The sequence below is a fragment of the Polypterus senegalus genome, chromosome 18 (genome assembly GCF_016835505.1).
Source record: "Polypterus senegalus isolate Bchr_013 chromosome 18, ASM1683550v1, whole genome shotgun sequence".
Taxonomy (NCBI): Eukaryota; Metazoa; Chordata; class Cladistia; order Polypteriformes; family Polypteridae; genus Polypterus; species Polypterus senegalus.
In genome coordinates, this window is record NC_053171.1 from 19,462,002 (window position 1) to 19,486,825 (window position 24,824).

The following is a 24,824-nucleotide window of genomic DNA, read 5'->3' on the forward strand; positions in this document are numbered from 1 at the left end:
GACCCATCACGGAGGTCCTGACAAATCCAAGGTAATCATGAGAGTCAGAGGGGATTTGTTGAATCAAACATGATTTTCAGAGCTGGATGGAGTCTTTCCCTTGGTGAATAGAGCTCAGGCATTACCTCCCCTCGAGCGATAGATGGCAGCCCCCCCTGGGTTGCAGCGGTTCCTTAGACTCCCACAGGGCTCCATGGGAGTTGGAGTTTGGTGCAGCCCTGCTGGGTTCCGTGGGCGCTACTAGCAAGTGCTTCAGGTACTGCTGAGCCCTGTGTGGCAGCACTTCCTGTGGCAGCCGGAAGAAGGTCGTGGGACCCCTGGAGGTATAAAAGAAGCCAGCTGCTACTACTCCGGGAGCCAGAATCTAGAGGGAGGTGGAAGACGAAGCCTCCTAGGAGGAGTGGAGGTGGACAGAGAGATAGAGAAAGAAATAAAAGAAAAAGAAAGAAGAGAAATGTGCAATTGTGTACTGTGCTTATGCTTTAACTGTGTTGTGAGGGTGGAAATGGGGAAAGGCATTTCCCACGAGGATAAGCAAAAAATAAATAAATAAAAATACGCGTGCTGAACTTGTGTCCTGCGTCTGTCTGTGTCAGATTTAGGTGGCATGAGCGCCCTCTGCAGGCCAAAATACATAGTACAATATGTACTGAATTGTTTATTTGCTGGGACGGCACAGTGGCGCAGTGGGTAGCGCTGCTGCCTCGCAGTTAGGAGACCCAGGTTTGCTTCCTGGGTCCTCACTGCGTGGATTTTGCATGTTCTCCCCGTGTCTGCGTGGGTTTCCTCTGGGTACTCCGGTTTCCTCCCACAGTCCAAAGACATGCAGGTGCGGTGGACTGGCAATTCTAAATTGTCCCTAATGTGTGCTTGGTGTGTGGGTGTGGGTGTGTGTGTCCTTCGGTGGGTTGGCGCCCTGCCTTGTGCCCTGTGTTGGCTGGGATTGGCTCCAGTAGACCCCCGTGACCTTGTGTTCGGATTCAACAGGTTGGAAAATGGATGGATGGATGTGTATTTGCTAAACTCTGAGACAATAAACAATAATACAGAACTTTATAATATCAGTAAGAATCATTTCTATATATTAAAAATAGCAGCAGCCCCAGCACTGACACCTGCTGGACACCACTGGTAGCATTAGCAAATTTTGATAAAGTTCTTCGCACCATCACCCTCTGTTTCCTGTAGTTATAATTGAAGCTCTCTATCATAATTAACGAGTATATGTCTGGAAGCAAAACGTTTGAAAGAAAATTATCATCCAGTGTAATCCGGGGAGGTCAAGTTAAAAAGCACTGATATATATATATATATATTGAAATGAAGCCACTCGACACACGTATAAAAGGTTTGAGGCAGCCACCCATATAATATTCCTAGCTGCAAAGGAGTCTTTTAATTTCAAGCAATGATGTTGTCAGTACGGAGTCCAAACAGAACTGATCAAGGTTTGAAAAGATGGCGGTTTTAAATGGTCAAACAGGAAGTGACATATGTTAACAGGAAGTGATGTAGGTTGACCGGAAGTGATGTCTCTCTGACATCAGTCTGGGAGCCGGGACCGGAAGTGACAATCTTCTGGGCCGGAACTGGAAGTGATGTTTTCCTGGGCGCCGGAACTGGAAGTGACGTTCTTCTGGGCGCCGGAACTGGAAGTGATGTTCCTGATTCAGATAGGTTTTCCTGTGGCTGGTCTGCAGAGATAGCAAGAGAAGGTTTATTGCACCCCGCCCTCCCCTGGCCTGGTGTGGAATTACCATTACTTGGTCCACACAACGCCCTCCTATTCACACGTGTGTGACATGGCCCCTCAGCCCAGACCCGTCGGGTCGGGCGTACCGGTCCAAGAAGTCGTGGCATCTGGAAAGGGCATCGGCATTGGCTTGCAGAACACCTCGGTGATAAACGACCGAATACTTATACGGCTGTAGATCTAAAAACCACCTCGTGACTCGCGGATTGGACTCCCCGTGCAAGGCCATCCACTGTAAGGGTGCATGGTCCGTCACAAGAGTGAATTCACATCCCAAGAGGTAGTATCTCAGCTGAGTAATCGCCCATTTAATAGCCAAAGCCTCCCGCTCCACTGCTGCATACCTAGTTTCCGATCCAACAGTTTCCGGCTCAGGTACATAATGGGGTGTTCAACTCCATCGACGCTCTGGCTCAGCACGGCTCCAAGACCTGTGTCAGAAGCGTCCGTCTGGAGAATAAAAGGTAAAGAAAAATCTGGTGCCTTTAATATAGGAGTTTACGTAAGGGCCAGTTTCAAGTCACTGAATGCAGCCTCTGATATCTCATCCCATACCACATGATTAGGTCGACCCTTCTTTGTGAGGTTTGTCAAGGGCGTAGCTCTCTCGGAAAACCGGGGTACAAACCGGCGATAGTAACCCGCTAAACCGAGAAATGCTTGAATTTGCCTCTTGGTTATCGGACGGGGCCAATTTGCAATGGCATCTATTTTAGAACACTGTGGTCTCACCATACCCGGCCCACTAGATAGCCTAAATATTTGGCTTCGACCAACCCAAAATAACATTTTTTCGGGTTGATACGAAGTCCAGCTTCTGCTAGTGTCCGCAATACAGCTTCAACCTGCAGTATGTGTTCCTCCCAGGTGTTGGAATAGATGACAACGTCATCCAAGTAGGCAGCACTATATGAATTATGAGGACGGAGCACTTTATCCACCAGATGTTGGAAGGTCGCAGGTGCCCCATGTAATCCAAATGGGAGGACACGATATTGCCAGTGACCACTAGGGGTGCTGAATGCTGTCTTTTCCTTAGCGGAGTCCGTTAAGGGAACCTGCCAGTACCCTTTAGTCATATCTAAAGTAGTCAAAAATTTGGCATGTCCTAGCCGCTCGAGGAGGTCATCCTGATTCAGATAGGCTTTCCTGCGGCTGGTCTGCAGAGATAGCAAGAGAAGGTTTATTGCACCCCGCCCTCCCTTGGCCTGGCGTGGAATTACCATTACTTAGTCCACACAACGTCCTCCTATTCACACGTGTGTGACAATATATATATATATATATATATATATATATATATATATATATATATATATATATATATTGCATTTGTAGTCTGAGTCCCGACCTGATTGTATGGGTGGTTACCTACCAGGTAACGAATGTGGAGTATGTACGCCTGATGAGCCCAAATGAGGGCAAAACACGTGTTGCATACTCTTTGCATAATTTGACAGTAAACTATGCAATATATATATATATATATATATATATATATACAGTGGTGTGAAAAACTATTTGCCCCCTTCCTGATTTCTTATTCTTTTGCATGTTTGTCACACAAAATGTTTCTGATCATCAAACACATTTAACTATTAGTCAAATATAACACAAGTAAACACAAAATGCAGTTTTTAAAATGATGGTTTTTATTATATAGGGAGAAAAAAAATCCAAATCTACATGGCCCTGTGTGAAAAAGTAACTGCCCCCTTGTTAAAAATAACCTAACTGTGGTGTATCACACCTGAGTTCAATTTCCGTAGCCACCCCAGGCCTGATTACTGCCACACCTGTTTCAATCAAGAAATCACTTAAATAGGAGCTGCCTGACACAGAGAAGTAGACCAAAAGCACCTCAAAAGCTAGACATCATGCCAAGATCCAAAGAAATTCAGGAACAAATGAGAACAGAAGTAATTGAGATCTATCAGTCTGGTAAAGGTTATAAAGCCATTTCTAAAGCTTTGGGACTCCAGCGAACCACAGTGAGAGCCATTATCCACAAATGGCAAAAACATGGAACATTGGTGAACCTTCCCAGGAGTGGCCGGCCGACCAAAATTACCCCAAGAGCGCAGAGCGACTCATCCGAGAGGTCACAAAGACCCCAGGACGTCCTAAAGAACTGCAGGTCTCACTTGCCTCAATTAAGGTCAGTGTTCACGACTCCACCATAGGAAAGAGACTGGGCAAAACGGCCTGCATGGCAGATTCCCAAGACGCAAACCACTGTTAAGCAAAAAGAACATTAGGGCTCATCTCAATTTTGCTAAGAAACATCTCAATGATTGCCAAGATTTTTGGGAAAATACCTTGTGGACTGATGAGACAAAAGTTGAACTTTTGGAAGGCAAATGTCCCGTTACATCTGGCGTAAAAGGAACACAGCATTTCAGAAAAAGAACATCATACCAACAGTAAAATATGGTGGTGGTAGTGTGATGGTCTGGGGTTGTTTTGCTGCTTCAGGACCTGGAAGGCTTGCTGTGATAGATGGAACCATGAATTCTACTGTCTACCAAAAAATCCTGAAGGAGAATGTCCGGCCATCTGTTCGTCAACTCAAGCTGAAGCGATCTTGGGTGCTACAACAGGACAATGACCCAAAACACACCAGCAAATCCACCTCTGAATGGCTGAAGAAAAACAAAATGAAGACTTTGGAGTGGCCTAGTCAAAGTCCTGACCTGAATCCAATTGAGATGCTATGGCATGACCTTAAAAAGGCTGTTCATGCTAGAAAACCCTCAAATAAAGCTGAATTACAACAATTCTGCAAAGATGAGTGGGCCAAAATTCCTCCAGAGCTGAAAAGACTCATTGCAAGTTATCGCAAACGCTTGATTGCAGTTATTGCTGCTAAGGGTGGCCCAACCAGTTATTAGGTTCAGGGGGCAATTACTTTTTCACACAGGGCCATGTAGGTTTGGATTTTTTCTCCCTAAATAATAAAAACCATCATTTAAAAACTACATTTTGTGTTTACTTGTGTTATATTTGACTAATGGTTAAATGTGTTTGATGATCAGAAACATTTTGTGTGACAAACATGCAAAAGAATAAGAAATCAGGAAGGGGGCAAATAGTTTTTCACACCACTGTATATATACAGTGTAACCTTTTGTAAGTAGTGCCTGGAGGATTCAGTGTGGGGAAACTGTAGAGACAGCGTGTGTATTAACTTGTGGATTTTTCTGTATTTGGTGGCAGCGTCACAAAGTTGCTTCCGTAACACTTCTACCTACATGGGAAGTTGGAGAATTAGTGATGAGTCAGTCAGTGAGGGCTTTGCCATTTATTAGTATAGACTAGCAAAATACCCGCGCTTCGCAGCGGAGAAGTAGTGTGTTAAAGAAACAATGAAAAGAAAAGGAAACATTTTGAAAATAACGTAACATGATTGTCAATGTAATTGTTTTGTCACTGTTGTGAGTGATGAGTGTTGCTGTCATATATATATATATATATATATATATATATATATATATACACACACACATAAACATATATATATACATATCTATACATATACACATATATACACACACACATATATACATACATATATATATATATATCTACATATATACACATACATATACATACACACATACATACATACACACACACATATATACACACAAATACATATATATATATATATACATACACACACACATATATAAACATATATATATATATATATATATATCTACATATATACACACACAGCTATTTCAGATCAGTGCAATACGCTGCTTGTTAAAACGGATAACTCCGCTCTTACGTGCAAGTCTGTGTGGATATTATGAACTATCGATTTGTTCAAGTTCTATTTAAATTTTAAATAGAAGGAATTTTTATTTAGTCACAGAAATATCTTTGGTAGGAATGGTAAAAACAGACAGGAATATTATTCCTGAATAAATCAACTCAAACCTTAAACAACTTATAATATTTTGCTCTCCATAAAAATATATCCTGTCTAAATTATACAAGTTAGAAATAAAGTAAACGTTAAAAGAACAAACATTCAAATTTCTTTACTCTTATGTAATTTTATATAAAAATAAACTTAGATTTTAAATATCCCAAAAGATTTTGCTCTCCATAAAAATATATCCTGTCAAAATTATACAAATTCAAATATGAACATGCTGCATAACAAAACCTAGAAATATAAATAAAATGTGTTCCTTTCAGCAATAACAAATCAAATCATTCAGTTGTCTTTGCTCATATGTCATTTTAGAGCTGGACGCCTGGCATCTTTTTTTGGCCACAGGTTCGTTTCTGTTTGGTGTGAGGTTCTGTGTTGTGGAGATTCTCAGGATGGATTGCAGGTGCTCATCAGTGAGGCGACTCCTGTGTGCTGTTTTGTTAGTCTTTATCACTGAGAAGAGCTTCTCACACAGATATGTGCTACCAAACATGCACAAGGTTCGAGCCGCATGTAGACGGACTTTTTTTGTTCTTCAAAGTCACCAAAGCGCCGTGCAAACTCAGTGCGCAGTGCTCAGTTTATCAGCAAAGTGCGTATTTGGGAACACCGTAGTGACGACTTGGTTTAACATTACTTGGCAACAGGGAAAGTGGGGCAAGGTGCACTGGTGCATTTGTGTCTCCCATAAAAGCAGCTTCACTTGAAATCACTTTGTGATTGTGCACGGTAAAACGTCCGCTGAAGTGTCAGATTCTTATTTAATTCTTCTGCTTTCTGTATCTTCTGCATTGCATTCAGGTTACCCTGATGTTTTGTCTCGTAGTGCCGCCTTAGATTAAATTCTGTAATTACAGCCACATTAGCTCCACAAATGAGACACACGGGTTCAGTAAACATATACTCAGCCTCCCATCGGTTTTTAAAGGCTCTATTTTCAGAATCAACTTTTCTCTTCAGCATCGTGTGAGCTAGCTTCGCAATAACTTGCAGCATCATAAGGTAGACTTGATTAACGTGGTAAGTGTTCAGCAAGGCAGCTGAAGCGCTGCATTATGGGATCTGTAGTTTATTGTGTTACCAGCGCTTCATATACCCGGGCCATTAAAAACAATAATACAGTATATAAAATGATCTCGGGCGGATATAATTACACGCCGGCCGGATGTGGCCCGCTGCCCTTGAGTTTGACACATATGGACTAAATAGAACTTGAAAAGATATATTTTTCAAATGTGATCGCAATTCAGATAGAGTTGACGCGCACTACAGCCTGCATGCCTCAATAAGTCATCCTCCCTCGCTCTTACTTTTTACCGTTCATCTAATGAATACACTGAGTATGGCTTTACCAAAACAATCATTGATGGCGAATAAAGTATCCATTATTCGAGTATGTAGATCGGATATATATATACATATGTATATACCAGCGTATCGCAGCGAGAAGTAGTGTGTTAAAAAGCTAGAAAAGAAAAGGGAACATTTTAAAATAACGTAACATGACTGTCAATATACAGTATTTGTTTTGTGAGTGTTACTGAGTGTTGCTGTCATCAAGGATTTGATTATCATTATTTCTTTCAATCAGGTTCGTATTTGTAGGATGTGTTGTGTTCAAGTTACATTCCGTGTTTGTCAATCGTTGTAAAGATGACAGGTTTCATTCATCGATTCGTTTCTTACTGCATCAATAAACAGCTCGTCTTCTTCTTTATCTGAGACCTGACACACTGCATGCACGGGTTTTTTACACTGTCTTCCTTTAGCGGGACATTGACTTTTTCCAACGTGTGCTTTGTTTCCGCAGTAGTTGGATTTATGAATATGCTTGTATGTATCAGGCGCTTCATATTTTTGCTGCCTTTTCAATTGTGTAATTCGGTTTTGTTCAGCTCTTTGGAACTGTTGCTTTTATCTGTGCACTGCGTCAGTTCACGTGAGCCACTCGGTGTACATGCATCGAAGTTTCCCAGCTGTGCTGGTGCCATCTCGTGCTATGTCCATGGCTGTATTTAATGTTACCTTAGTCCTGGCACTTAAAACTTTCTCTCGCAGTTTCGCTGAGTTTGTGCCAAACACCACCCTGACCATCTCATCTTCCTCTGCATAAGCACAGTCCTTCACCCGTGAATATTTACCCGTGGCAGTTTGCTATTGGATTGCCGCTGACGGACGGCCTTATATGGGCAGGCACTAAATTACAAGCCAGCGCAGCCTGTCTATGAACTTACTTTAAAGTGTAGGTTTACATCGTGCTTTGTTTCCGAAGTAGCAGAACTCATGAATATGGTTGTATATGTCACTCGCCGCTTCTTATTGTTTCGCTGCCTTCTCAATTATATAATGCATGTTTTCTTCAGCGCTTTTTGGGCCTCTTCCTGGTTTTCTACGTACTGCGTGATTATGTGGAAGGCGTGATGATGTCACACGAAACTCCGCCCCCACGGGTTTCAAGCTCATCTCCATTACAGTAAATGGAGAAAAATAGCTTCCAGTTATGACCATTACGCGTAGAATTTCGAAATGAAACCTGCCCAACTTTTGTAAGGAAGCTGTAAGGAATAACCCTACCAAAGTTCAGCCTTCTACCTACACGGGAAGTTGGAGAATTAGTGATGAGTCAGTCAGTCAGTCAGTCAGTCAGTGAGTGAGTCAGTGAGGGCTTTACCGTTTATTAGTATATATATAATTTTTTTTTTTATTATTATTATTGTCCAGGTTGAGTACGCCGATTTGGATCGACCAGCTCCGGCTAGTCCTGGAGGGTCCTCCCAAGCCAAGATGCAGCAGTTACTCCTTCAGGTGCTGGATAAGTTTTACCCCAAACGGTACAAGTTGGATTCAAGTCCTGAACAGCTCAGGTAATCAGCCTACAGTAACAACTTTTATTTCTACTGCGTGTTTTCATATTATGAGGGACGTTCAAAAAGTTTCCAAACTTTTTTTTTAACTCTATTTATTAAGAATTTCAAAAACAAATGACATCACTTTTCTACACAGTAAACCATCATTTGCAATTCAATTTTCCCAGTGTCATACCAACTTTTTAATGCCTAATTACTACTCCTTCCGCCTTCACCGTTTCCAACAAAAATATAAAAGGGCGGAAACTTTTTGAATGTACCCTCATAGATACAGTATGTACCTCAAGTAGTTTTACAAGACGTTAAGAAAAAAAAAATACAATTACACAGGATAAATAACTAAATAAGCTTTTAGTCAAAAAAAATAATAAAATGAATAAATAAATACAAATTTACATAATACACATAAACAAATGAGAAACTGGAGTCTGGATTAAATTGGTAAACTCAATGACTGAGTAACAGACCACGATAACTGCCGTATTAAATGTTGGGACGCCCGCTTGGTGAAAGCCCGTTGAATGAACCAAAAGGAAAGTAAAAAGTGTGCAGTGACACAAAGAAAATGTTGAGAACTTGGAGTTCCAAATAACGTAATTCCCAATACATTCTAAAGCTTGTAGTCTCAAACACTTCCAATAATGTCCACTAGAGGGAGACATCACCATCAAATCCCAGCTAGTACGTTGACTTCCTTTTTAGCGGACTAATATCTATGTTTTGTCATGTTTTGGTATTTGATCAACATTTGCTTCTAGCTCCTCTTCATTTTTAGGTTTATTCATCTTCTACAGAAGCCTCTCTAACTGCGTTGAAGTCAAGCTATAACAATTATCAGAATCAGAATCACATTCAAAGAGGTTGTGTCCTGGATGTGAGGAGTCAGTGATGATTTTCCCTGCCCGCTTCTTGACTCTGGAATAGTACAGGTCCTGTAAGGTGAGAAGACTGGTGCCAGTGATCTTCTCGGCAGACGTGACTGTTCATTGTAACCTGTTCTAGTCTTGTTTAATTGCTGATCCAAACCACACTGATGGTTCATCCTAGAAGACAATGTTTTTCCAATCTTCTGTTGTCCAATTTTGGTGAGCCATGTGAATTGTACCCTCATGTGCCTGTTCTTAGCTGACAGGAGTGGTACCCGGTGTGGTCTCCTGCTGTTGTAGCCCATCTGCTTCAAGGTTTGACCTGTTGTGCCTTCAGAGATGCTCTTCTGCACACCTCGAGTGGTTATTTGAGTTACTGTTGCCTTTCTATCAACCCAAACCAGTCTCCTCTGACCTGTGGCATCAACAAGGCATTTTTGCCCAGACAACTGCCGCTCACTGGATATTTTCAATTTTTTGGACCTTTCTCTGGTAACCCTAGAGATGGCTGTGTATGAAAATCCCAGAACATCAGCAGTTTCTGAAATACTCAGACCAGCCCATCTAACACCAACATCCATGCCATGTTGAAAATCACTTCAGTCACCTTTCTTCCCCATCCTGATGCTTGGTTTGAACTTCAGAAGGTGGTCTTGACAATATGTGCAGGCCGAAATGCATTGAGTTGCTGCCATGTGATTGGCTAATTAGATATTTGTGTTAACAAGCAGTTGAACAGGTCTACCTAATAAAGTGGCCAGTGAGTGCGCGTACATAACAGTCATGAAAAGAAGTGACCTTAATGTCTATCTGTCTAACAGTTCCTGTTTCTTTCTAGCTGTCTTACTTCAGTCTGAGGGCTATTCTATTGTCACCTACAGCTAATATTAAGAACATTCTGCTAAATTTAACTTATAGGAGGGTGAAACTATCTTTGTTAAAGCTGCATTATATTCAAGTTCAAAGTAAGCAAAAGCTAAAGTAACTGAACCACTAGTATTAATTGAAAGGATTTGGCTCTTGCAATAAGTATAGTGCCTTAAATGAGTTTCTTTCATCATACAACACTCAATACCCCGATTGACAAAGCGAAAGCAAGATTTTAGGCATTTTTGCAAATGTGTTAAAAATAAAAATACATACAGTGCATTCGGAAAGTATTCACAGCGCATCACTTTTTCCACATTTTGTTATGTTACAGCCTTATTCCAAAGTGGATTGAATTCATTTTTTTTCCTCAGAATTCTACACACAACACCCCATAATGACAATGTGAAAAACATTTACTTGAGGTTTTTGCAAATTTATTAAAAATAACAAAACTGAGAAATCCCATGTACATAAGTATTCACAGCCTTTGCTCAATACTTTGTCGATGCACCTTTGGCAGCAATTACAGCCTCAAGTCTTTTTGAATATGATGCCACAAGCTTGGCACACCTATCCTTGGCCAGTTTCGCCCATTCCTCTTTGCAGCACCTCTCAAGCTCCATCAGGTTGGATGGGAAGCATCGGTGCACAGCCAGTTTAAGATCTCTCCAGAGATGTTCAATCGGATTCAAGTCTGGGCTCTTGCTGGGCCACTCAAGGACATTCACAGAGTTGTCCTGAAGCCACTCCTTTGATATCGTGGCTGTGTCCTTAGGGTTGTTGTCCTTCTGAAAGATGAACCGTCGCCCCAGTCAGAGGTCAAGAGCGCTCTGGAGCAGGTTTTCATCCACAATGTCTCTGTACATTGCTGCAGTCATCTTTCCCTTTATCCTGACTAGTCTCCCACTTCCTGCTGCTGAAAAACATCCCCACAGCACGATGCTACCACCACCATGCTTCACTGTAGGGATGGTATTGGCCTGGTGATGAAACAGGATGAGCTTCATGGCAAAGGCTGTGAATACTTATGTACATGTGCTTTCTCAATTTTTTTATTTTTAATAAATTTGCAAAAATCTCAAGTAAACCTTTTTCACGTTGTCATTATGGGATGTTGTGTGTAGAATTCTAAGGAAAAAAATTAATTTAATCCATTTTGGAATAAGGCTGTAACATAACAAAATGTGGAAAGAGTGATGCACTGTGAATACTTTCTGGATGCACTGTACATCCTTCTATATAAAAGCGGTCGGGATTGTCCTTCCGTCCCGTGAGTGCTACGCAGGCGCGTAGTTTCACACATGCCCCGTCCATTTTGCAATGCATGATGGGATTTGTAGTTTCGTTTTTCCAGGTAAAAGATGATTTTCTACTCCAGACTGTGCGATATCTTCTTCTTCTTTCTTACTATATAAAAGCGGTCGGGATTGTCCTTCCGTCCCGTGAGTGGAAAGCGTAGCGGTATTCCGCTTATCACAGACTTACTACTTGCAGCTTGCGGTACGAAGCGACATGATGTGAGCAGAGTTCTGGTACTCCCATCGTTCCTTTGCTTTTGTGCGTGATGCGCTGGAAAAATAGACAAAATTATGTCTCTGGAAATAATTCATGTTGATGGAGTACAACTGCCTCACCGCGTAGTAAATATCAGGGGGGTTCAAAAGGGCGACCTCAATATAGAAAAAAAGTTTAAATTCATCCATCCAACCATTTTCTAACCCGCTGAATCCAAACACAGGGTCACGGGGGTCTGCTGGAGCTAATCCCAGCCAACACAGGGCACAAGGCAGGAACCAATCCTGGGCAGGGTGCCAACCCACCGCAGGACACACACAAACACACCAAGCACACACTAGGGCCAATTTAGAATCGCCAATCCACCTAACCTGCACGTCTTTGGATTGTGGGAAGAAACCGGAGCGCCCGGAGGAAACCCACACAGACACGGGGAGAACATGCAAACTCCACGCAGGGAGGACCCGGGAAGCGAACCCAGGTCTCCTAACTGCAAGGCAGCAGCGCTACCACTGCGCCACCGTGCCGCCAAAAGTTTAAATTTCATCACAAAAATAACAGAAACTACGAGTATTAAAGTAATACCGCTCAAATGCAATATAACCAAATTAATGAGTTTGTATAAAATATCAAATTGATCTACATATTGAATTGCCTTAAGAAGTGGTCAACTTAAAAGTCGGTCGCCTTAAAAGGCGGGTCAGCCTAGTATTAAATAATGAACAAATATAGCAGAAATTATATAAAAACATGAAAAATGGAAATTAATGAATAGTAAAAACAATAATTAAACAAAAAATGTACACGTGCCATGGAATAAGTCTGGCAGAAACACAACAGTGGCGAGGTGGGCTGCTGTCTTGTTGATCAGTTTATACTCAATGATAATTAAAAATTGAAGTCACACTCCTCCGCCCCCGTTGCACATGTAGTGGCTATCAGTTTAATTCAGGGGCCCATGTGTGATTATCACCCACAGTTGGAACTTCAGGATATGAGGGTATAGTATGTCTTGGCAATGCCACTTCTAGTTCTGGCACAAACCAAGATGCGCTTCATTTGCTGGGACTTGTCTTCCAACTCTTGTTTCAAGCTGGCAGCGTGGCAGCTCCCAAGTGAACTCCTCTTCACCCTTATCTTTGTGTTTCTTTGGCAGGCGGCTGGCGGACAGGGTGGCAACTAAGTGGATGGTGCTACGTGGCTGCAGCGCCTCCGAGTGTGTGCGTATTTATCTGACTGTTGCTCGGAAGTGGTCTCTGTTTGGAGCCAAGCTCTTCACTGCTAAGGTAAGCCGAAGCAACGCTGCCACCATTACTATTGGCGAACCGTGGGGATTGTGTGGTATACTGGCAGTAGAAAAGTACCACAGGCTACAAAAAGGACATAGCAGCACTAGAGAAGGTCCAGAGAAGAGTGACTAGGCTGATTCAGGGCTACAAAGGATGAGTTATGAGGAAAGATTGAAAGAGCTGAGTCTTTACAGTTTAATATAAAGAAGATTAAGAGGAGACCTGACTGAAGTGTTTAAAATTATAAAAGGAATTAGTCCAGTGGATCGAGATGGGGACTTTAAAATGAGTTCATCAAGAACACAGGGACACAGTTGGAAACTTGTGAAGGGTAAATTTTACACAAACCTTAGGAAGTTCTTCTTTACACACAGAGCACCACAGACACTTGGAGAAAATGAGCAAGTAGTGTGGTAGACAGGAGGACTTCAGGGACTTTCAAAACTCAAGTTGATGTTATTTTGGAGGAATTAAGTAGATAAGACTGGTGAGCTTTGTTGGGCTGAATGGCCGGTTCTCATCTAAATTGTTCTAATGTTCTAATAAGTAACAAGCTGGTTAAATTTGCAGATGATACCAAGCTAGTCGGATTGGCAGATAATCTGGAATCTGTTATATCATAACAGAAGGACTTGAACAGCAAACAAGCTTGGGCAGATTTGTGGCAGATGAAATTTAATGTCAGTAAATGTAAAGTATGGCACCTGGGAAGGAAAAATGTGAAATAAACCAAGGGGCGCACAAAAAATTGAGAGTACACCTTATGAGAAGGATTTTGGAGTCGTAGTAGACCCATCACTATCAACTGCCAGACTGTTAAGAAGGCTAACAGAATGTCAGGTTATATAGCGCCTTGATGTGTGGAGTACAAGTCACAGGAGGTTCTGCTCAAGTTTTATAACACACTGGTGAGGCCTCATCTGGAGTCCTGTGTGCAGTTTTACAAAAAGGACATAGCAGCACTAGAAATAGTCCAGAGACGAGCGACTAAGCTAATTCTTAGGCTACAGGGGATAAATTAGGAGGTAAGATTAAAAGAGCTGAGCCTTTACAGTAAAAGAAGATTAAGAGGAGACCTGACTAAAGTGTTTAAAATTATGAAGGGAATTAGTTCAGTGGCTCAAGACTGCGACTTTAAAATGAGTTTATCAAGACACACAGCTTAAAAAAATAAATACATTTATTTATTTTGGGACACAGCTGGAAACTTGTTAAGGGGAAATTTCACACAAACATTAGCAAGTTTTTCTTCGCACAGAGAACCACAGACAATTGGAATAAGTGACAGAGTAGAGTGGTAGACAGGAGGACATTAGGGACATTCAAAGCTCGACTTGATGTTTTTTTAGAAGAATTAATTGGATAGGACTGGCGAGCTTTAATAGGCCGAATGGCCTGTTCTTGTCTAGATTGTTGTAAATGTTTAGAAAAATGTTTCTAAAGTACTGAAAAACCCGCATTTTAAAATGGTACTGTTGCCACCATTTTGGGATTTTCGTTAGTGGAAGTAAATGTCAGCCTTCCTTCAATCTCTGGCCTCATCGATTGCTATTGCAATTGTGGAAGAACGTCTGCTTTGTAGACTTTTAAGAAACGAAACTACATACTTTGATGTGATATAAACTTCACAGTGGAAATATTACTTCAACTCGATGTGGACTTCAGGAGCGACCTTCCCCAAGGCTAATTGCATCAACATAGTCAGGACTTCATGGCTTTCGGTAGGGAAGGTGCAATGGCACAGCATACCAGTGAGTCTGGAGTAATTATTTGCTTTCGGCTCATTTTGGCACTGGTACTGATGGCCAAAAGCTGTTATCAGAACCAAAGTCAGAAGTTTAGCACTGATCCAACACTAGCCAGCAGTGTTCTGACTGTGTAGGGCAGCAGATTTTGTTTTTAGTATTAGAATCGGAAATCAGGAAAGCAAGCTAAAGTCACAACCACTAGAGCAAAAATCTAATAACCCAAGTCCGGATTGTAAGGTTAAAAATCATACTTAAAGATTGGAGTGAGAAGATCGAAAGATATGCGTAGACTGCGCCATAAGAAGAGATGTAAATTATAGTCAGTGACAGAAAAACATTGTCACAGTAGAGGTTCTGATCCACCTCTTGAACCCTCAGGTACCACTTGAAACACCAAGTAAAAGTCCAAATTTTATTTTTATTTGAACCATACAGTGCACAGAGCACCTTCCACTCCACAATACTCATAAATCAATAAACACTACAATACTCAATCCTCCTGTCCCAGACACTTTGCTACCCTTCCTCCCAGCTCAGCTCAGTGTCTGGACTTTCCCAGAGTTCTCAGAGTTCCAGCCCCACAGTCCACAAGTCCTTATCCCTTCCGGGTCAGGGAAAATAGTCAGTATCTTCACCCCGGAAGGACGTCATTTCTTCCTGTCCCAGGATTATGACGCATTTCCAGGTTATAGGGCATATATGAGTCCACGAGCCTCCCTATAGCGACTCCTTGTGGTCCCCAAGGTATCCAGCAGGGCTGTGTATAAAAACTACAAAGTCCATGAGGCCCTGCTAGAACTCGGGGCACGTCCATGCTGTCGGGAGAGCTCCTCCTGGGGGTGAGGGCCGGAAACTCTTGCCGGACATCCATCACAACATGTTAGTCAAATCCAAACTTGGGCAGGATGTGAATGACGCTGACCTTTATTCCTCTAACCTGGTGATGTCATGCACAGCACAATTCCAGTTGATCTTACCTGACAACTGCGTAGCAACTGTCAAAAAGTAATCCAAAAATGGCAGTACCCATAAAAAATACAATATGGAGCCACAGGAACATACAGAAAGTTACTAACAAAATATATAGAAACAAAATATCAAAATCAGATTCGTAATCCCTGAAAATGATGAAAAGTTATTTTTTAGAGACCCAGGAACCATTTAGAAAGATTAAAAATGAGAGTCAAATCATAACAAGCAGAAGGTACTGGTGTTATGTTAGGAGACTAGCAAAAGTATCTGATAAGTTACCAGGAGAAAAACAGCGCAATCAGAAACTGAAAGAATAATCAAAACCAGAAAATTATTAGTGGAAAATCAGAAAAAAGAATTTTAAGGCACAAAAAATTTGTGTTTTGAATCCACAACCTCAGAGAGAAAGTGAATCTTTTTGTGATCTTTCAAACCCTTTGAGTCACTGACAAAGATCACGACCTCTGAGGACACGCCCCTAACAACGCGTAATGATTTCCTAGCGACGGGAGCACCAAATGGAGGTGAGCGTAAACAAACAAAAATGGCGGCTAAAATGGTCCAGATAATTCAGTAGAATCAAAATGAAACCACCAATCCAAACTTGGACAGAAAGTGTGTGATTTGGGATTCTGATTCTAGAGTATAACAAAAAATAACACAAAACCTCAAAAAAAGGTGAAGGAACTCACATAAAAACAAATCGAAAATTACAACCACTAGCCCAACACCACACAATATGTAGGATGCAGCAGAGGCCATAGGGCAACTGCCATGCAGTGAGAGCGTTTTGCTATGACATCCCACCCTCCCAAGTGACATAATGCTATGATTTTTGATGATAGAAAACAGAAGCCCAAAAGTGGGTAGATTTTTAACTAATTGATTAAATTCAACTATTAAGTTTATAGATGAAGATAACAAGTAATACAAAAATATGTCTGTACGTCAGGAAGATACTTTAGGCCTGGCACCCTGTCCTGGGTTTGTTCCTGCCTTGCACTCTGTGCTGCCTGCGATAGGCTCCAGCACCCCTTGTGACCCTGTTCAGGAGTAAACATGTTAGAATATGACTGACTGACTTTAGGCCGTAAACACAATAGACCAAAACTACAAAAGTTCAGAATTAAAAAAGACCAAACTGACCATCCACCCATCCATCTCCCAAACCTGCTTTATCCTGCGTAGGGTCTCTGGGAAGTCTTGAACCTCTTCCAGCTCTCTCTCTCATTTGTGTCTGCATTTCACTATCAAACTAACCTTAGTAGTGAACAACAGAGAGAACCTCATCTAGTACTCCCAACAGTTCTCGTGAGGCCTACATGACCTTTAAATAGGGGCTCGGGTGGAGTCATGTTAGCGGCATAACTGCCATATTGGGAGGCCCCGCCCCACCAGGCTCAGCATAAAGACAGACAAGCAAAAATAAACAAGAGAAATTACAAACTGAATAAAAGGAAATTACAGAATTATTAACAGAAAAGAGAATATTTAATCAAAAATAATTAAATAATAAAAGAAATGTATTAGTACCCAAAAGAACAAGATAATTTATAAATGGTAACAAAATAAATATGCAAACATAAAGAAAACTTAAGGTCAGGATGTTCTGCCTGAGCATAGAGAATTTTAAGTAAAGGATTGGGAGATGTACTGTAGATGATCAAAAAAAAAAGTACACACAGTGGGCAGAACCAAAAACTTCATTCAACCTTTCGCCAAGCCAGAAATATAGACAAGAATCAAAAACGTAGGACGAAAAATAAGTCAGAAAATTGAGAGCAGAAGGCATCAAGAAACGCACGTAAAGTCACATGGATGCCTAAATGGTGCATAATATGACCATTTATACAGTCACTCTAAAGACATCACTTTCTTAGGGAACTCTGGGAAGTTATCTCGGTAACAGCCGACGAGAATATCTCAATATTGTGCTGCCCATCAACATTCAAAATGGCGTTGTGCTGCTTCAAGAACTGCTTCAAGAACAAAATAAATGTCTAAATCAGACTCGTTGATTTCAGAAACTCCAGATTAGCCGTCAAGATGGCCAAGAAACTCGCTAGAAAAGCTATCAAAAATAATAAAATACACCAATCACAACATATGGATGGAGCTTTATAACCAATATGTAGGTGCCATCCTAACATGAAAATCTCATGTAGACACCTCAGCAATTCTTTAATTAAGGAATGGTGGACATTCCTCACCCAAGCCTCATTTGTCTCTCTTTCTGTTATTTCAGCCAGTTCCACCATCACCACTGGAAGACAGCACATTGTGGTTGGCGGTCAGTGAAGATGGCATCAGTTTCTTGGAGTACAGCACAATGGTATGTAGAATGTTTTCCTTTTTGTCTAACAATTCTAGACCTGAGTTCCACTCTTTCTCTCTCTTTCTGTGCCTCGTTTTCTTCCTTTGGTCACACAGTTTAATTATTAGCCACCTTTGTTTGTGTGCTTTCACTGCACATAGTAAGGGACGGACACCAATGCACTAAAAACACCACATCAAAATGTAATGAATCTTCCACAAGGTGGAAATCAATCTGATGACCCAAGTTCGTAGTAGGTCAATCATATCAACACAGTTACACACAATCACCTAGAAATGTTTTTGTTTGTTTTTCTGAACTTGACATTTTCCCTATCACAGGGTCACATGTGACCAGATTGTACCTGAGCACCATTTGGTACAAGGACAGGAACTAATTCTGCATAGAACATCAGTACTTTGCATGCACATTCATGCACACACCCACACCTAAAACGTAGTGACCAATGTAAAAATACAGATTAACCTAACCTGGACATCTCTGGGATGTGGGAAGCAACTGGAGTACCCAAGATGGAAGAAACACAGACTTTGTCAGACATCTAAAATGTGATATCTGTCTACGTTAACTACATACCTTGTCCAGTAGAGACTCATCCATTCTCTTCAGTGGCTGTGATTCTCTTGTAACAAGGAGGCGGAGCTTGTCCTGCTACTACAGGGCATAAATGATGGACAGAGTTCCAGTCTGTCACAGGTACACTCATATCAAGACAAAATTAAAGTCACATTTGTTTTTGGTATAAAAGTAGAATACAGTACATAGAGAAACCTACATGGACAACACACAAAGGAGACTGGAACTGACTGGACCAGGCTGGACTGTGTCACTAAGCTCCCTGGAATTGTATTTCTCTGATGTGCATTTTGTCAGGTCTTCTAATTGCCAGGAAATTTATTACCCCTGAAATCATTCCACTGGTCACTGCTTTGTAATCATTTTGACTGAAGAAGCAGTAAATCCACTTACCTACTTCTCTAACAACTTCTCTCATTTGTTTCTGTATTCCAGCGCTTGATCCTCACCTACCCTTACCAGTCAGTGATGACATTCGGTGGGTGCCGTGATGACTTCATGATTGTTGTGAGCCAGGTAAAAGATGGGATATCTGGGAAGAGGACAATCAATAAACTGGTGTTTGCCATGCCAAAGCCTAAGGTAAGTGGATGGATGGATGGATGGATGGATGGATGGATGGATGGATGGATGGATGGATAGATAGATAGATAGATAGATAGATAGATAGATAGATAGATAGATAGATAGATAGATATGACTCTATTTTTCCATTTTATATTCTTTATTATGTAGACAGTAATAATATGTCTAAAATCCATGCACTTAAACAATTCTGTGGTCAAGTATTTTAGCACTTACTCTTTCCTTCTACATCTGGCAATTAGACAGACTATAGAAACAAGCATGAGTTAACATTACACATTTAATTATGTATTATTGATAAAATGACCAAAAATATTAAGGAAGACAAATTCTGTATGAATATTGGCAAACCATACCCTTGTATCCTAAGTAGCAGCACCTCTTGTGTCCGTAGGCAGCTCAGCTTATTTGCAGTCTAGCTTGCTTTGCTAACACATGGCCTTTGAATGGAGTATTGAAATAGACCACATGCCTACCTCAATATGACTGCCAAGATAGGATTGTCTTCATCATGGAGAGAGAGAGAGAAAGAGAGGTATAGGCAAGGTGACCAACTTTATACCATTCTTATCACAAAATACAAACCAGTGGGGCGTCGTAGTACAGAATGGCCTCCAATTCAAAACCAATTATAAACAGCCATAATTTAGACCAATAAAATAAATTTACTTGTTCCTTTCTGGGCCAGTTACCTGCGAAAACACTTGACTAAAACTCAGCTCCCAGTTGTTTTGTTTAGTCAGTTTATGGCCTTCCTATGTTCGATGACTTATTGGCTCTAAGTCTAAACACAGTCACACTTGTCAAGGTGGTCTGATACTCCACACCCCTCCACCATAAATTTTTCATCCTGAGTCTGTCCTAAAGCCTGGGTGGAGGATGGTTAGGAAAACATCAAAGCAATCCTGTTCTCATTAATGAAGTAAAACATGCCTCCTGAAACACTAGCTGACATTACATCTATTATATAGTGCATTTCATAAGAATCTATTTATTATATAGTTATCTATCTATCTATTATATAGTGCATTTCATAAGAATATATTTATTATATAGTGCCCTATCTATCTATCTATCTATCTATCTATTATATAGTGCCTTTCATAAGTATCTATTTAGTACATAGTGCCCTATCTATCTATCTATCTATCTATCTATCTATCTATCTATCTATCTATTTATTATATAGTGCATTTCATAAGAATCTATTTATTATATAGTTATCTATCTATCTATCTATCTATCTATCTATCTATCTATATATTATATAGTGCATTTCATAAGAATATATTTATTATATAGTTATCTATCTATCTATTATATAGTGCATTTCATAAGAATATATTTATTATATAGTTATCTATCTATCTATTATATAGTGCATTTCATAAGTATCTATTTATTATATAGTGCCCTATCTATCTATCTATCTATCTATCTATTATATAGTGCATTTCATAAGAATATATTTATTATATAGTTATCTATCTATCTATTATATAGTGTATTTCATAAGTATCTATTTAGTATATAGTGCCCTATCTATCTATCTATCTATCTATCTATCTATCTATCTATCTATCTATCTATCCCATTCAAACCAGAGAAGATCTGACTACTCAAATGTCCTGAGAGGTTTGGGCTCTAAACGTTCTAAGCACTCCTGCTGTAAACATATTTAAGTTATGTTTAAACAAACAGATGATTATTTACATGTTTTGCGTTGCTACTTGCATTTTATATGTTCTTGTTCATTGTGGAGTTGAGGAGGTCAACATTTAGTATGTTTTTCTCCACACTCTGTACATGTGACAGTATTTGCACTACCATCACTACAGGTGGTCTCCTCACACTCAGGGGTTGGTGTGAAGTTTGCATGCCCTCTTAAAGGGATGAGGGTGCGTATCTGCAAAGTGACAGCCTTGCATCCTAACCGGAGGTTTGTTCCATTGTTGCACCCTGTGCTGGTGGGCTCCTCATGGCCCTGAACAGGGTAAGAGGGCTAGGTGATGGAAGTATGAGTGTAATTGAGTTCATTTCATGGAATTCTGCTGTTGTTTTGATATTTTCTTTGAGGAGCCTAATATAAATTCAAGACTGACTGACCACCGTATGCTTTCTTTCCATTGGCAGATTCTTGAGTTGACTTTGCTTGTGGCAAGCTATATCAATTACTGGACATCCAGTTTCCTATCTGCTGACCCGTCTCTCAGCACAATGCCAGACAAAAAGCTGTGGGATGTGGATAACAAGCATTTCCCCTCCATGACCCGCACCACCAAGGGGCCCACTCTGCTCTGATGGATGGTTGTGACGTCAGCAGACTGAAGAACGGGTGAAGTATGTGTCATTCTTACTCTGCACAGATCAAAGGCCAGCTGAACTTGAATGTGAATGGTACTGGATGCCGTAACATCTGACAGAAACCGCAGTGACAGCATCCTGGCAGCAGGGAGCAGCATTGAGACGAATTTCTACCATGGCAGCCAAAACACGAAATACACGTATGTGTTATGATTCAACAGTCAGTGTGGCTGAAGTGGGCCGACAGATACCACGACATTTCACTGAAGGATTGTCTGATGTGACGAGTGGAAGGTTTCCATGAACATCACAGACAGTTGATGCCATTCCTTCGTGGGATGCTATACAAAAAAATAAATTGAGCTGAAAGGGGAATAATGAACACAAAAAAATGGGGGCACACTTGAACGCTACTTACTTGTCTTTGTACCTTTCTCTGGAATAAGGAGGTCTTCTCATCTTACTGGCTTCCTTTAAGTCAAAACCAGTGTGGCTTAGCCAGATGAGTCCTGTGGAAATGTCAAGAGCTGCTGAAGGCTTTTACTTGTTCTATTTATTTATTTTTAGTTGTTTTTTTTTTTTTTTTGAATGCTAAATACATCCAGTAAAATGTATGCAACACTGGAATCATCCTGATACTCTTGGAATGACAACTGGAAGTTCTTCCTTACCTGCTGGCCTGAAGATTCAAAACGGAGATGTTTGATGTTAAAGATTATATGACTCCAGGAGCAAAAATCCCTTTCAAATTATTCAGCAGGCTGTGAGGACAAATCTAAAGCGGATATATATATATTTTTTTTCTTTATCTTAGAAAGGAACACCTGACCGGAAAGTTCTTGTGAGCTTTCCTTGAACTTAGAAGCACACAGAGACCGAAAGTCGTGGTGATAGGTGGTCATCGCTGACCATGACATTGTAGGAAATCCATGATCTCTAAAGGTAATCATTTGAGATTGAGTTTAGAACAAGAAATTATACTCCTTTACGGAAAACGCCTGCATCTACAGCGAGCACGATGTGACACTGACATGGCGGCGGAGGCCCTTTTTGGTTGAGCTGGAGAATTGCATAGCTGTGTTTAATCTGAACAGACAACTCTGGAAATCCCGGATACTGTGCACTGTAACGGCAGTGGCTGCAAGGACTGCCTGCCATTGTCCAGGAAAACACCCGACGCCCCTCGGGAAAGATCAGAAATGACGCCAGCTGCCTAAGTGACCAGGGCCCACGCCGAGTCTTCATGTTTACACCGAAAGAGCAAACTGAACACCAGCGAGTGAGCGAAAACAATGACTGCCATCCGCAGCCAAATGACAACGGTGGTTAAATAACACGGCATGGAAAATACAGTAGTCTTGTCACGAGTTAAACAATGTGTTTTAGAACAGGGGTCCCAAACTCTGGGCCTGGAGGGCCACAGTGGCTGCAGGTTTTCATTCTCACCCTTTTCATAGTTCAGTGACCAGTTTTTGCTGCTAATGAACTTCGTTTGAATTAATTTTAATTGACTTGTTCTTGAAGACTCAGCCCCCTTCATTGTTTCTTTTTCCTTAATGAGATACAAAATGAGCCAAAACAGGACCAGCAAACTGTGACCATCATAGAATATCTGAAAATAAAGAAAGGTGAAGGTCTCAGGAATGTTGATCTGCTCAGGTCCACAAAACATCTTAACAGAAAAGAGAAAATCAACAATTTCGGAAATGTCTGCTATTGGACAACGAGAGCAGCAACAAGCCATGGAATTAAAGAACGGGTTTAATGAATGACAAGACTCAGCGCCTAATTAAGCAACTGGTTGGAGTGAAATTGGTTGGAGTTTGAGGCCCTGACTTATTTGGTCTTCTGTTGGCTCACACACTTAAGGAAAGAGACAAAGAAGTTCAGAGGAACAATGGAGAAATTTGGGGGAACAAATCTTAAAAAAACAAGTCAATTACAATTTTTACAGGGTGGCGCAGGGAAACGGGAAATTTTCAACTAACGTTCAATGCCCAAATAAGCACATTACAAAATACATTTAATGATAAAATGTATAGGACAGGGGTCTCCAACTCCAGTCCTGGAGAGCCACTGTGGCTGCAAGTTTTTATTCTAACGCTTTTCTTAATTAGTGACCAGTTTCTGCTGCTAATTATCCATTTCCCTTTATTGTAATTGACTTTTCTTGAGACTCTGTCCGCTGAATTGATTCTTTTTTCCGTAAACAACACCTAAACATAAATTTGATGTGAAGTGAGCCAACAGATGACCAAGTAAGTTGGGGCCTCAAACTCCAATGATTCAGTTTCTTAATTTGAAGCCAATTCTCGTTGCTAATTAAACCCATTATTTAATTCCATGGCGCTTATTCTGCCATGGCAGACATTTCCAAAACTGTTGATTTTCTTTTTTTAAGGGCAGCTGTCAAAATGTTTTGGGGACCTGAGCAGATCAGCATTACTGAGGCCTTCACCTTTCTTTATTTTTAGTTATTGTGCGATGGACGCAGGTTGTTGTTTAGGTGTTGGTTCATTTTGTGTCTTAATATTCTTTGGTTGCTAATTAAGAGAAAACAGAAATAATGAAGGGACCTGAGTCTTAAGTTGTGCATCAATTAAAATTAAGGCAAAGAGTTAATTAACAGCAAAATGTGGTCGCTAATTAAGAAAAGGGTTTAGAATGAAAACCTGCAGCTACAGTTCGCTCTCCAGGACTGGAGTTGGAGACCCCTGATATAGGATATGCAGCTAATGATGGTAATCAATATTCACTTTCTGGTTTGAAGAAACATTTCTCCGTACACATTCTGACCTCATGTTTTGGAAATTCTGCATTGCTCGACCTAACCTGTCAAGAGGAATGCCAGCGATTTCCTCTTCAGTTCATCAATGGCTGCAGGACATGTGCGGTACACTTGGCTTTTAAGAAAAATCACAAACCGTGGGATCTGGGGATCTCAGGGCACCATGGAATGTCACCGTTGCGTCAAATGACGAGCCTTCCAATCAATCGCCAAACACCTGCCATCGATTGTGGGGCACTATGTGAAGTCGCTGCACCTGGGGACGTCATTTTTTAAGGCTGAACCCGTTTCTTCGAGATTACGCCCCCATGTTATAAACGCATGAGCAGACAAGACACAATCAGGACATCCTAATGGTAACTCCTTATTTGCTCAGCAGTCACACTATCACCATTCTTATAAAAGGCTTT

General features: G+C 40.9%; 1 protein-coding gene across 3 annotated transcripts in view; it reads left to right on the top strand.

Annotated features, from left to right (window-relative positions):
- Positions 1 to 23,099, top strand: part of plekhh1 (pleckstrin homology domain containing, family H (with MyTH4 domain) member 1) — a 158,000-nt gene extending 134,901 nt beyond the window's left edge. For all 3 annotated transcript variants that reach the window (XM_039741703.1, XM_039741704.1, XM_039741705.1), the window contains exons 26-30: positions 8,421 to 8,563; positions 12,974 to 13,103; positions 18,072 to 18,158; positions 19,173 to 19,319; positions 21,456 to 23,099. In XM_039741703.1, the coding sequence (XP_039597637.1) occupies positions 8,421 to 8,563; positions 12,974 to 13,103; positions 18,072 to 18,158; positions 19,173 to 19,319; positions 21,456 to 21,623 (675 nt within the window). In that variant the 3' untranslated portion in view covers positions 21,624 to 23,099. The remainder of the gene's footprint in view (positions 1 to 8,420; positions 8,564 to 12,973; positions 13,104 to 18,071; positions 18,159 to 19,172; positions 19,320 to 21,455) is intronic.
- Positions 23,100 to 24,824: the final 1,725 nt, after the last annotated feature.